This window comes from Triticum urartu, chromosome 1A (assembly GCF_056163025.1).
Source record: "Triticum urartu cultivar PI428250 chromosome 1A, HENAU_Tu73, whole genome shotgun sequence".
Lineage (NCBI taxonomy): Eukaryota > Viridiplantae > Streptophyta > Magnoliopsida > Poales > Poaceae > Triticum > Triticum urartu.
The window spans coordinates 28334174-28348026 of NC_141873.1; the positions used below are offsets into that span (position 1 = coordinate 28334174).

General features: G+C 42.1%; 1 protein-coding gene and 1 pseudogene across 1 annotated transcript; both read right to left on the reverse strand.

Moving 5' to 3' along the window:
* Positions 1-332: 332 nt before the first annotated feature.
* LOC147988696 (putative disease resistance protein RGA3) lies at positions 333-2092 on the reverse strand (annotated as a pseudogene).
* Positions 2093-3226: 1134 nt separating this feature from the next.
* Positions 3227-7292, reverse strand: LOC125526413 (disease resistance protein RGA5-like). The gene is made up of 4 exons (XM_048691128.2): positions 6820-7292; positions 5817-6712; positions 3599-5576; positions 3227-3456 (listed from the first exon to the last, which is right to left on the reverse strand). The coding sequence occupies exons 2-3, from the start codon at positions 6644-6646 to the stop codon at positions 3605-3607; spliced, it is 2802 nt and encodes a 933-aa protein (XP_048547085.2). The 5' UTR covers positions 6647-6712; positions 6820-7292; the 3' UTR covers positions 3227-3456; positions 3599-3604.
* Between the last annotated feature and the right edge of the window lie 6561 nt (positions 7293-13853).

Consider the following 13853-nt stretch of genomic DNA (forward strand, 5'->3'; position numbering starts at 1 on the left):
CAAGTCCATTGTCGCCACAATGGACGGCAAGCTTCAAGCATGATATCTTCGTGATGCTCCACTTGAACTTGCACACCACAACATGACTAATCTTTGGATAATTCCTTAATAGCACCTTGGTCAACTCATAAACTCATGACCAATCTTTGGATAATTCCTTAATAGCACATTGGTCAACTCATAAACTCCTTAAAACCAATACATGGACTTCAAGAAATGCCTATGGACAAATCCTTCAAATATAACTTAATGCAACTATTAGTCCATAGAGAATGTCATCAATTACCAAAACCACACATGGGGGCACCGCATGTCCTTTCAGCAACCTTCAATCAAGATTGTACAATGACCTGGTCCGGCAGCTGTCCATATACAATCCTTTCAAAGCCATCACAGTTAGCTATATTCATAGATTTTAAAGCAGGTAGATTTTTGGGCTTTAACAAACTTGGAGGAAAGCTATCACCCCCAAATTTATCAATTATAAGATGTTCCATGCTCGAAGGAGGATGCAAGCCTTCCAAAACTCCGTTATGACTGGTCCTCAATTTGCACCGACCGTCCTGCCAATGTAGGTTCAAATCCTTGAGATATTGCTTGTCAACAAGCCTAGCCTCAACAGCTTCCTTCCTACTTTCCACGTAAACCAAACGACGTATATATAGCTGTCCACTAAGCTGATTCATGCCCTTCAACTCACCAATTCTCCGCCCATTCCCTTCCACAATTGTAAAATAGATCAAACTCTATAGAGATGGCATATTTCCAAGCCCGCTTATTTTAGACAACACTATACTGGCTTCTTTTAGCTGTGCTAGACGACGCAAGTTAACTAGCTTTGTCACATCCAGATGAATTGTTTCCAAACATGAACGATCGGCATAAAAGTACTGTAGGCTGTGAAGAAACCAAAATTTCTAGGTTATTTCTTGCATACTAGTATCAGATATGTCAATATAACGAAGGCTGTTCAACTAAAAAATGCTTTTGGGTAGCTTTACCAGCTGCTTGAAACCCTTCAGGCTCAAAAAGAGAATGTTGGGGAGATGGTGGAACCATGAAACCTCAGCCTTGAGTCTCATTCCAATCCTAAGCGAATGCATTTTCTTCAAATGTAGAATGCCTCCTATTCTTCTCGGAGCTTCATTATCCACCTCGATTGACATATGGCGAATTGTTTGGACTTGTCTATGAAGGTCCATGTAGCTCAAACCTTGCATCAGGAAGCACTCACCCACAGAAATAAACTGTGCCATGTCATGGATCAAATCATGCTTGACATATCTATGTTCATTAGGGAACTTGGGATCAATCTGAAAAAGGAACCTGCTTCTTAAATCATCCATATGTCGATACCCCATTTCTTCAAGGCGCATGCTCCCGTCAGTTTCAACAAAGCACAGTGCCACCCAAAATAATCAATAAAGTGGTCGAGAATAATCAATAAAGTGGTCGTATGCATCTCCCAGATGCAGAGGCCGGGGGTCATCCTCCTTTTCTAAAATAAAAAAAACAGTGCCACCCAAAATGCAACTATCTCATCTCTTTTAAAGCTATAATCTTCCGGAAATATAGAGCAAACAGCAAAGCATCTCTTTAGATCCCATGGGAGATACAAGTAGCTTAGTTGAAGGGCCGGTAATATCTCATTCTCCTCATATGATAGCTGCCACAGTTCGTTGTTCAGGATGTCTCTCCAATGTCGCTCAGTCAAATTGCCATTGAACAAGCGTCCCAGTGTTTTCGCAGCTAGAGGAGAGCCGCACAACCTATCAGCAATGCTGTGACCAATGTCTTGCAACTCAGGGTATGACTTTGGGTCATGCTTGCCGAATGCACACTTGCTGAAAAACTCCCAAAATATATCAGTAGGTAGGCCTTTGAGTTCAACAGGAATAATATTGCTGACAAAGTCAACCTTGGGAGATCTTGTAGTTAGCAAGACCATGCTGCCACCAAGTCCAGTTCTGAATGGTGTATAGAATGCTTCCCATTCCTTCATAGCATTCGGCCACACATCGTCCAACACCAACAGAAACTTTTGGTTTATCAGCCTCTCCTTCAGTTCCTTGAGATGCAAATGCAGTTTCATCAGGTCTTTGTGCTTGAACCTGCCCCACTCATCATGGTCGAGGAGGACATGGGCCCTGGGCAAGGCTCACCGCTCAGCTGGATCTCCTCAGCGAAGCTGGCTCCAACAGAGAAGATCCATTGCAGCGCCTCCATGGTTGCCATGCTTGGCTCCTCGACGAGGGCGTCGTCATCGTGCTCTCCGACAGCGACGACGATGTCGCTGCGCCGAGCCAGCGAGTCCGCAGTGGCGATCCAGGGCAGGGCTGCAGCAAGGACACCCCGAGCGATGGCGACAACGGCTGTGACGACTACACCGCCTTCTACAACTCCTCGGCATGAACTAGGAGTAGCTTTTTTTATATGTTTTTATATGTAAATTCACCAAATATCAATGAAATCACCTATATTTCGTCCAAATTTACTGAATGTCGTCAAATTTGGGCTTTTAAAAAAAATCACTCATACCGATGCGGGCGCGGCTAGGAATCAGTCCCCACCCCCGCCGAAATTATCGCCCGTAGGCCCCCAAGAGGCGTTATTTTTCACATAAAAGCGTTCTTGAGGGGCCGAACGGCTGAAGATGCTCTTCGGAACCACCGTTTTAGAAACTTTGATGTGTTTGACATCAAAAAACACCACGGCTTAAAAAAAATTCATACTCGCACAAATACCGTAGTGTTTTTGCAGTATTTAAAAAAGAGGTCTTGGCCTATTTTTTCTTGACCAGACTGAGAAAGAAACTGTGTTTTTTTTGAATCTGTAGTATTCATTGACCAGACACTGGAATACTGATTATTGTGTTGTCAAACTAGGCCCGAGTACATTTACCTTACCTCCTCCTATAGGCACAAGGTCAATGATAGGAGACACATTTTTGGAGTTCTCCATACTCAAACACGCCGGTAATACCGGGCCTAGTATATAAACAGCGGCAGGATTTCGCATCATAATGAAATCTGAATAATGAAGTGAAGAGCGCCCAGTGAAACCTCAACTGTTAATACACAACAAGAGTAGTTTACAAGTTCCCATTTGCAACTAACTAAACCATGACTGAATTTCAGCATGTAGAACTCTGGATGCTGGTTGAATCAACGAAGCGTTTGCATATAACCAGGTAGTTAACGACTTAACGTCGTGAGCGACTCATGAGTGAACCAATTTTTGTCTGAATATTTAAGTTACAATCAAGTTCCACACAGATGGAGATCTTCTTAATGTAATGCAGATGGGAGTAACTCTTAACAGCAGTAAACAAATTGAAACAGTCTGTTTCCATTTCACACGTCAAGCAAAAATGAATATCATAAATCATATAGCAACTATAGAGACCACTTTTATCTGAGCTTCAGGCAACGAGAATGATAGCTTCAAGCACCATCCCTAAAGAGAGAAAATATCAGCCCGTCAGGAAGCTTCTTGAAGATATGGCGAAAATACATATAACATTCAAGGAGAAAACCAATTAACTTGATTGCAGACAGCATGAACTATTTAAATTTCGTAATAATAAAAGTAGCCATACCTCCTTTCATTCTTCCATCTCCAAGAGAGTTAACCTGGGATGGTTGGGATGGAGATTTGCTTCCTTCCTTATGGCAACTTCTGCAGCCACAGCTTCAGAAGACGTGGCATCCCGGTTCTGAAGAATAACGTGTACATCTTTCAGATACGGCAGGTGCTCAATACCTAAGTAGAACCCATATGCCTTTGCCATTGACACAAAGAACTGCACCATAAACTCCTCGAGCTTTGGCAGTGCCCCTTCCTCAAACAGAAGGATCCCTGCACCTTCATCAAAAGGTTCATAAACGAACTCCTTCAAACATCGGAATCCTCTGCCTTGCAAAACAAGCCTGTCTTTATGGACCGTGTTGGTATAAAGTTTCAGAGAAAGTAGTGCAGGCAGCTCTCCAAGTATGCCAAGAGCCTCCTCTGTTATTACACCTAAATTAATGTTCAGGTATGCAAGACTGGTGAGTGCTGGAGTAATCCACTTTGGCAGTTTTGATAAACAGTACTCGGTGGTGCCCATCACAAATGTTTGGAGGCAAGATGGAAGAGGAGACCAGGAATCTAATAACTCGAATGGAGATGAATCACCACCATTTATATACACGGACTGGAGTTTGTGGCTTCCAAGCTTGCATAGTGAGGAATGAAACATCTCTAGATGACTCTTGTACTCATGAGATTCTTCACCTTTCTCCGTGAAACATACATGGAGTACCTTCAAATTGATCAGGCTCCCTAGCTCCTTCACTGCACCTACTGAACTCGTGGTAATATCAAAGCCTGAGATCTCCCTTAAGTTTGTCATATTCCCAATCCCGATTGGTATCTTCCATAAATGATTGCCAGGGAGTAGATGTTGTAGTTTAGTGAGCTGAACAATTCTCGCCGGCAAGTCTTTGATTGCTGTACCCCTTAAATCTAGCATCTCTAGATCATGTAGCATCATAATTCCAGATGGTAGTTCCGATATGTTTGTTCCGCAAAAGCTTAGGTACTTTAGCTGGAACAGGTTTTCTATACCATCCATATCATACTCCGTCAGGCCCCGACAACCTTCAAAATCTAGTACACGTAAAGTTTCAAACTTAGCAAGACTGGGCAAGTGCTTGATGCATCTTGATGCTGTTATTATAAGAGATCGGACATGGCTTAGTTCTTTCTTTGCCAATACAGATGCAAGCTCCTGGTCAATGTCCTGAATCGACAATCGTCGAATAGAACACTGAGAATTTTCCCAAACAGTCTGACTGCCATTCACCACAGTGATGAAATTTTCTTCAATGGATTTTGAAATGATAAGTTCAAGCATCATGTCATGAACTCGACAGGCACGAACCATCCCATCATAACCAATGTCCACTGGTTGGACCAGGCTTTTATTGATAAGCTCGTAAAAATAACTTTCTGCAACCTCTTGAAAGCTCCTCCCACGCTCTTCAGAAATAAAGCCTTCCGCAATCCATTGCCTCACCAACCTTTCTCTGTCAATCACATAATCCTCAGGGAAATTACTTAAGTGCAACAAGACAGTCTTGAGGTTTGGTGGAAGATCATTATAGCTCATGGATAGTATGTTTTTCATTCCCTCTAGACTCTGGTTTCCGTCCAAGTCAGAACCAATTGATCTTTTTACCTTCTCCCACTCTTCTTTGACACGTGGTCTGTTAGCTAATAAACCAGTTATACTGATAATAGCCAATGGTAGGCTTCCACACTTTTTCAAGATAGTATTTGAAACTTCAATAAGCATATCAGGGCAGCGGTCATCTGGACCAAAGATTCTGTTAAAAAATTGTCTTTCAGAGTGGATGTCGCTTAGAGGTGTCATTTCATAGATCCGGTCAGCACGATCTGGATAACAAGATCTTGCTACTTCTAATATGCGTGTTGTAGTTATAATTCTGCTTGAAGAATCATTCTCTGGAAAAGCACAGTTGATTGCTTTCCATGCTAATGCAGACCATATATCATCAATGATGACAAGATACCTAATACAGGGGAGTATGAGTATAAATCAATTAGGATATAGATATAATTGCACTATAAAAGAAAAACAATCGTAAAATTCCTATCAGCCTATAAACCATGCAATGGCAAGCACAACTAGAGGTGCAATGGAGTTCATACTCTGCACATCAAAATTACATCCTCGAAACAATTAACTAGAATAATGATATTTGCACATAACGCATATTTCATAGAAAATAATTAGCAATACCATATATTACCTTTTATCTTGTAATAGTTCTCTTAGCTTTGAGATGGATTTCTGTTCATCCCAAGTATCCATATCTTTTGTGAATTCAGCATTGCAAGACACCTGTGAGATTAAATCCTTGATGATTTTCTTTCTATCTGGCTTTTGAGAGATCGACACAAAAGCATGACAATCAAAACGCCCATGAATCTTGCGGTAGACTTCATTCGCCAGTGTTGTCTTTCCCAATCCACCAAACCCAACAATCGACAACACCCTGCGATGAAGCTTGTTTTCTTCTTCCAGCATCCACTTGGCAAGCTCGTCCCTTGGACTATCAATGCCAACAAGGTGTGCCTCCTCGGCGAAAAGAGCAGCCAACCGGGGATCCACGGTTGCATGGACCGGGGTGCTAGAAGCAACATCATCCAGCTTGTAGCTGGTCTTGAGCTCTTTCACTTCCTTGATACGTAGCTTCAGATCGTCAATTCGGCTGGCGATCCCACGCCAAGCTCCAAGCGTCTTTAGACGCCTAGCAGTCTTGCGGAAGTACTCCTTGAAGCCACCATCATGACTCTCACCGTTGCCGAGGTGGCGAATGAACTTGTCAAAAAGATCCTCGGTATCATAGGCCAACTCCCTGACCAGCGATACCCATATCTTCACCTGGTCATCAGGATTCTCATTCTCTAGCTTGGTGTACTTCATTAGCGCACCATGCATGCTGGTAAACTCTGTCCGGAGCGATCGGATCTCGCGGCGGACCCTTTTGAGGCGGCCGCACTCATTGGCGAGCAACTCGGCGAGCTTCCCAAGCAGAGGACCCAGCGCGCCCAGTGCGGGGGTCACCACAGGCGCCATAGGTCTCCTCCCTCACCTCCCGCCCTGTCGGGTTCACCACGCTCAGTCTTTGCGGAGAAGCTTGGGCTGCCACCACTCAAACATCAATAGCACGAACGAGAACAAGAATCAAACACCTGCAGCACGGATCGAGCAAAACATGAAGCAGAGCATGAGCAGCACAGAACTCATACCCGCCGGAATGACAATGTCCAGCCGAATTGCCGTGTAACGCCGCCGCACCGCGAGCGCAGCGCAGCCTCGGTTTGGCGAGGGTGACCGGGCGCGTCAATGAGATCCGCGAGCCTGCAGGGGAAGGAGAGCCGCCGCCGCCATGGAGTGGAGACTGGAGAGTGGAAACCTAGCTAATGGGGTGGGGTGGGATCTGTGGATGGATGTAGTGGACTGCCATGGGCTTGGGATTGGCCCATCGCTGTAGAGCCGAGGGAGTTTCCGAGCAATTGCGGAACTGTAGATGCTCAGTGATTGATGGGGGCTCTCTTTCTGAACTTGCGAATGATTGAATGATTAAGCCGTCGCTGTGGACGGGATCCCACGCCATCGAGGAAAGGCCAGCGGGAAGAGCGTCCGCGGACGAAAGGCTTCATCTCCGGCGGCGACGGAGGATTGGATCGCGTGCAGCTATTGGCAAGACCAGGCTCTGTGTGTTCGGGGGCCGGTGTCATACACACACGGACATCAAATCTGCCCCTCAAACACCAGCTTGTTTTCTTTCTTTCTTTTTTCTTCCTTTTTTAAGAGAACCACGTATTCATTCATAATAGTAGCAATATACATGTAATACGTAATCTCTTTCCTCCTCCACAACAAAAGCTCTTCTTCTTCCATCGGCGCCGCCGCTGGTCCGTCCCATCTCCGATGGCCTCTAGGCCATGGAGGTGCGGAGGATCTCGGCCCCCCGCCGACGGGAGGGACCCCGTTCTCGTTCTTGTTAGAGTCAGCGTCTTGGTTGGGGGTTGTGTGGCGGCGGTGATGTCCTTTAGTAGGAATAATGTCTCTCACGTTTTATCCCCGTCTCGATGGTGCGTCTACCATCGTCGGAGGGCGTGTAGAGGTTTGTCTCCGTCGGATCTTGCGGGATTTGGTCGGTGCCGGTCTTCGGTGGATCTATTTGGATCCGGTCTCCGTTCGTCTTCGTTTAGGTGTTTACAGGTTTGATCCTTCTGATCTACGACTTTCTTCATCGGTGATGGTTGCTAATCTGGTGTGTTGGTCCTATGGGGCCTTAGCACGACAACTTTCCGACTGTCTACTACAACAAGGTTTGTCCGACTCTAGCGAGGGAGGGGCAATGACGGCGGCGCGCCTTCAGCTCGCTTCAGTGCCTGTAGTCGTCGCTAGATGGTCCACGAACATGGTTGTAATTTTTATTACCTCTGTTGTTTTTGTACTGCCATGATTGAAGATGAATATATTGAAAGTTTCTTGAAAAAAAATACAAGATACATGGCTTTTCTTTGAAACAGTCCGGAGGGACAGCACAGAAATAAATTTACATCACCATCGCCAAAGAATCCAGCCGCTGCCGTCGCTGATGCGTCGTCGAAGGAGAGAAACATATGCCTCAAACTTGCCAAGATCCAAGATAATGCCACAGCAGCCAAGCTGCGTTACGAGCCTATGAACAGGCGTCGCCACAAGTGGTGACGCACATGTCGATGTGGGTCGTTGGCTGAAGAAATACTCCACATATCTTGGATCAAGGTTTTGAAGATCTTGACTGGCAGAACCGCCGAAAAACTCCAGAACCGGCAATCGTCCGCCGAATCTCCATGTGGACCATCCATTGGACAAGACCGGCATGTTTTGCGGATTCAAATCCGTTTCAGTACTACCCGAACCCCGTCATACCCGTCAAAATGCATAGAATATCCACTGATCCACCAATTTCTACACATCCACTGATCCAGCCTCGACTACACGACCGACCCTGCTCTAGCGCACTAGCCCCCAAACCCAAATCACACGACCTTCACATTCCTGCTCGGTAAACCCCTCTCTCGGTCGCTCCTCAACTCGCTTCCGTACATGGCAGCATACCGCCTAAACCCAAACCCCTAACTTTTCCTCCTGCCGTCGCCGCTCGATCCCATCTCGTCACTCCTGGGTTCATGTCCATACAAGAGTCACACACTACTTGAGGTAAAATACAAGTGGTTTTTTTATTTCTCCTTTTTTTCTTCTTCTTTCTTTTTTGTTTGGTTTCATTATTTTTCTCTAGCTTTCCTTTTTTTCGTTATTTTCATTCATTTTTATTTTGGTTTCTCTTTATTTTTTTCATGGTTTTTCCATTCCACATTCTTTATTTTCTTTTTTCACATTATTTGTTTGGTTTTATTTTTCTATTTGTTGTTTTTCTTTTTCTTTTTTCTTATGTTTGTTTTCATTCTCACTCTACAATCTCATATGTGTCAAAAAACATTTTTTTAGTAAGTGATCAACATTTTTTGTTTACACGTTCAACATTGTCCAAATGCTTATTCAACATTTCAATACCCGTTCAAATTTTTTTTAATACTCGTTCAACATTTTTCAAATACTTGTTCAACATTTTTAATACTTATTCTACATTTTTAAATCTTGTTAAACATATGTTAAATACTCATTAAACATTTCTTAATACTTATTCAAAAAAATTCAAATACTTATTCAAAATTTTAAATACTTGTCCAATATTTTCAAATTCTCGTTCAACATTTTTAATACTTATTCAAAAATTTTAAATACTTATTCAACACTTGTTTTTGGTTTCTTTCGGTTTTTGTTTGGTTTTATTAATTTTCTCCTGCTTTCCTTTTTTCGTTACTATAATTCGTTTTTCTTTTGGTTTCTCTTTGTTTGTTTCATGGTTTTTCATTCTACATTCTTTTTTTTTCGTCTCCTTTTTTGTTTGGTTTTCTTTTTTCTTCTCTATCTTTTGTTTTTGTTTTAATTTTTTTTCTTATGTTTTTTTTCGTTTTCGCTCTACATTTTTGTATGTGTCAAAAGAACATCTTTTTAATAAGCGATCAACATTTTTTGTTTACACGTTCAATATTGTCCGAACATTTATTCAACATTTTTCAAATATCTGTTCAACATTTTAATAGTTATTTCAACATTTTTTAAATAATTATTTCAATAGTTTTTAAATACTCGGTCAACATTTTTCAAATACTCGTTCAAATTTTTTTAATACTCGTTCAACAATTTAAAAATACTTGTTCAATAATTTTTAATACTAGTTCAACATTTTACGAATACATAGTCATTCAAATACTTATTCAACATTTTTGAAATACTTATTCATCATTTTTCAAATCCTTGTTCAACATTTTAAATATTTTTTCAACATTTCAAATACTTATTCAACATTTCGAATACTTAATCAACGTTTCTCTAATACTAATTCAACATTTTCAAAATACTTGTTCAACATTTTCTAAATACTCGTTCGACAATTTTAATACTTATTCAACATTTGTCAAATACTTGTTCAATATTTTTAATACTTACTCAACATTTTCGAATACTTGTTCTACATTTTCTAAGACTTATTCAACATTTTTTAAATACTTCTTCAACATTTTTCAAATATGTTTTTGAAGAGTCTTTGTGTGTGTGTTTAATATTCTTAAGTATAAAGAAAAGTACCAAAAAAACAAGAACAGAAAAAAGAAAAAAACAGGCCGTGGCCTCCCGCGCGGCTGGGCCGACCCATCTGGGCTCTCCCCGACGCGAGGCATCCCCCTATGCTCGCTTAAAGCGAGAAATAGGGGTGCCCGCCTCTCACCACGTCGACTTGCGGTTTCGTGGGCCGGGCTGAGGACTCCTTGTCGATTTCATCCTAGGCCATCGGGCAGCCCAACAGAATACACAAGATGCTGTATTCGATTTTGTTGGGCCTTCCGCAAGATCCCGTTGTAATTTCAGTAGCAATACCCTCTGTTGAATAAAGTCTAGCAGGTTATCCTAAAAAAACCTTCTCGTACGTAGCCGACTATGGTCCACGTACCCTAGGATCCCCGGTACCATATACAAACCAAGAGGTCATGCTCGTAGAAAAAACAAAGAATCTCTTGGTAGTTTATCTGTACTCTGTACACAGTCCAACAACTAGGGTTTTATCTCTTTAAAGAGTATGAACCTGGGTAAATCATGTGTCCTTGTTATCATCGTCCCAAGAGGCCTATCTTAGGATCCTCTACCAGGAGATCTCTTGAATTTAGCTTCGACAGTGGTGGCTAATTACTAGGCTATCATTAAAAAACGAAGTAATGCATTAAGAACGATGACATGATATAGACACGATCTATTCATGTAGGAATAGACCCCATCCTTTTATCCTTAATGGTAATGATACATACGTGTCATGTCTCCTTCTGTCACTGAGATTGAGCAACCCAAGATCAAACCCATCACAAAGCACCTCTTCCCATTGCAAGAAAAATCAATTTAGTTGGCCAAACCAAACCAAAGTTTCGGAGAAGAAATACGAGTCTATAACAATCATGCATAAAAGAGTTCAGCAAAGACCCAAATACTATTTATGGATAGATCTGACCATAAACTCACAATTCATCGGATCCCAACATACACACCACAAAAAGTCATTACATCAAATAGATCTCCAAGAACACATCGAGGATAACATTGTATTGAAGATCAAAAAGAGAGAAGATGTCATATAGCTACTACCTACGGACCCGTTTGTCTGTGGTAAACTACTCATGCATCATCGGAGGGGCAAGGGTGATGATAAAGAACCCCTTCGTGATCGTTGACCCCTCCGGCAGAGTGCCGAAAAAGGCCTCTAGATTGGTTCTCGTGGTTCTGGAACTTGCGGCGGCTGAAATTGTGTTTCATCGACTCCCCTAGGGTTTTTGGGATTTTTAAAGTATTTATAGAGGTAGAGGACGGTGGAGGGGGTGCTTGTGGGCTCCACTACCGACCAGGGCGCGCCCTGGTGCCTAGTGGGCCCCACAGGGCCCCTCTGGTGCACTTCTTGGGCCTCCTGGGTGTCTTCTGGGCAGAAAAAATTCTACAAAAATTTCGTTGCATTTGGACTTCGTTTGGTATTGATTTTCTGCAAAGTAAAAGAAAGCAAAAAACAGCAACTAGCACTGGGCACTATGTCAATAGGATTAGTCCCAAAAAATGATATAAAGTTGCTAGTAAATGACTATAAAACATCCAAGATTGATAATATAACAACATGGAACAATAAAAAATTATAGATACCTTGGAGATGCATGAGCATCCCCAAGCTTAATTCTTGCCCGTACTTGAGTAGGTAAATGATAAAAACAGAAATTTTGATGTGGAATGCTGTCTAACATGTTCATCATATATTATTTTCTTTTGTAGCATAGACATTTGGACTTTAGATAATTCAAAGCAATAGTCTATAATTGACATGAGGACATCAATACTCAAACATATCAACAAGCAACCATGTTTTTCAAAATATCAACACTAAAGAAAAGCTATCCCTAGCCCATTATGCTCAATTATTAATCCATTCATGAAACATACTCAAATATTAGCTATATCCAATGCACAAGTATGATCATAGTGTTCCCTAGTTAGTGCTTTGTAAGAGAAGATGGAGACTCAAATAAAAATAAAAATTGCATAAAGTAAATAGATAGGCCCTTCGCAGAGGGAAACGGAGATTTGTAGAGGTGCCAGAGCTCAAAGCTTAAATTGAGAGATAAAATATTTTGAGTGACATGCTTTTCCCTTCAACGAAACGACAAAGAATCCCCAATACCTTCCATGCTAGATAAGTCATAGGCGATTCCCAAACATAAAATAAAGTTTATTCCTTTTTCCACCATTCTTTCACAATCCATGGCTAGCCGTATCCAATGGTGCCTTCGATACCAACACTTTCCAAAGAATTTATTATTTGACAACATAAATAAAAAATCATTTAGGGACTAGGCATCTCTATTACCTGCCACACTCTCGTGCAATGACAAGTGCATAAACACTCATCTTGAGAATAAAAAATCTAGCATGGAAAATATTGGCCACCCCCTGCCGCTTCATGAGCGGTACGGGCACACAAAAAGGAAATTCATTTTGAAAATTAGAGTTGGCACATACAAATTTACTTGGAACGGCATGAAAATAGCGCACATAGGTAGATATGATGGATTCACTGCGAGATGGTCCCCACAAATCAGAATGAACATAATCAAGAATACCTTTAGTTGTATGAGTCGAAGTGTTGAACTTCAGCCTCTTGTGCTTGCCAAAGATACAATGCTCGCAAAATTTCAATTTACTAGGTTCATATCCATCAAGAAGACCTCTCTTATTTAACTCTGTCAAACCAAGTTCATATGTCCAAGACGCATATGCCAAAGGTTAGTAACATCACAATCAGAATTCTTTGAAATAGCTGGAGTAGCGTTACCTGAAATGGTAGAAACTCTAAGGTAATAAAGACCATTGTGTGACGCCCGGGTAGTTAAGGTACAGTAAACCTCTATTAATGATGCCACGTCACGATGGTTACTGTTGCTAATCTCGCGTTAGTTCAAAACGAATCAAATTCAAATTTGAGATTAATGGCAAACATCAAAAGTTTTCAAACGTAAAACTAAAATGTTCGGTTTGCGGAAAATAATCCATAAATTATTTTGGTGAAGTAACCACACTTTTAGAAATTGTTTAAATATTTTGAGATAAATAAAACGGTAGCAGGAACAGATAATTCAATGCCCTATTCAATTAATGAAATATTAAACTAATTTATTTAATTGCCCGAACTAATGGGGCAGTGACATATTTATGAAACTAAATTAGGAACTAGTTTGGTATTTTATCTAAACTATAGCAATGTGAAACTAAAATAAAACAGAGAGAAAATAAACAAAGGAACATAAAAACAAAAATAAAAGAAACCACCCACCTCCCTGGCCCAACTGGACCACCGGCCCAGGTGCACCCCTCCTCTCCTCCCCTATTCACGAACCACCCCGTGGCCATGGCCGATGCCTGCCACGGCACCGGTCGTCGCCGTGGCGGCCATCCGCCGGCACCCCCACTCCTATAAGGCCTCGCCCCGGGCCAAACCCTAGCTCTCTTCCCTCACTCCCCCCCTCCTCAATGGATCTGGGCGCCCCTCGCCCCTCTGCGTTCCGCTCGTTGCCCCCGAGGCCACCTCGTCGCCATTGCCGCGGTCAACCGCCTCTTCTCGCCGTCTCTTCCCGCCCAG

Bases quoted from the DNA above. Each gene is read 5' to 3' on its own strand.
- LOC125526413 (XM_048691128.2), bottom strand. From the start codon at position 6,646: ATGGCGCCTGTGGTGACCCCCGCACTGGGCGCGCTGGGTCCTCTGCTT. The intron at 5,577-5,816 runs GTAATATATGGT...CCCCTGTATTAG, and splicing joins GAACTATTACAAGATAAAAG to GTATCTTGTCATCATTGATG.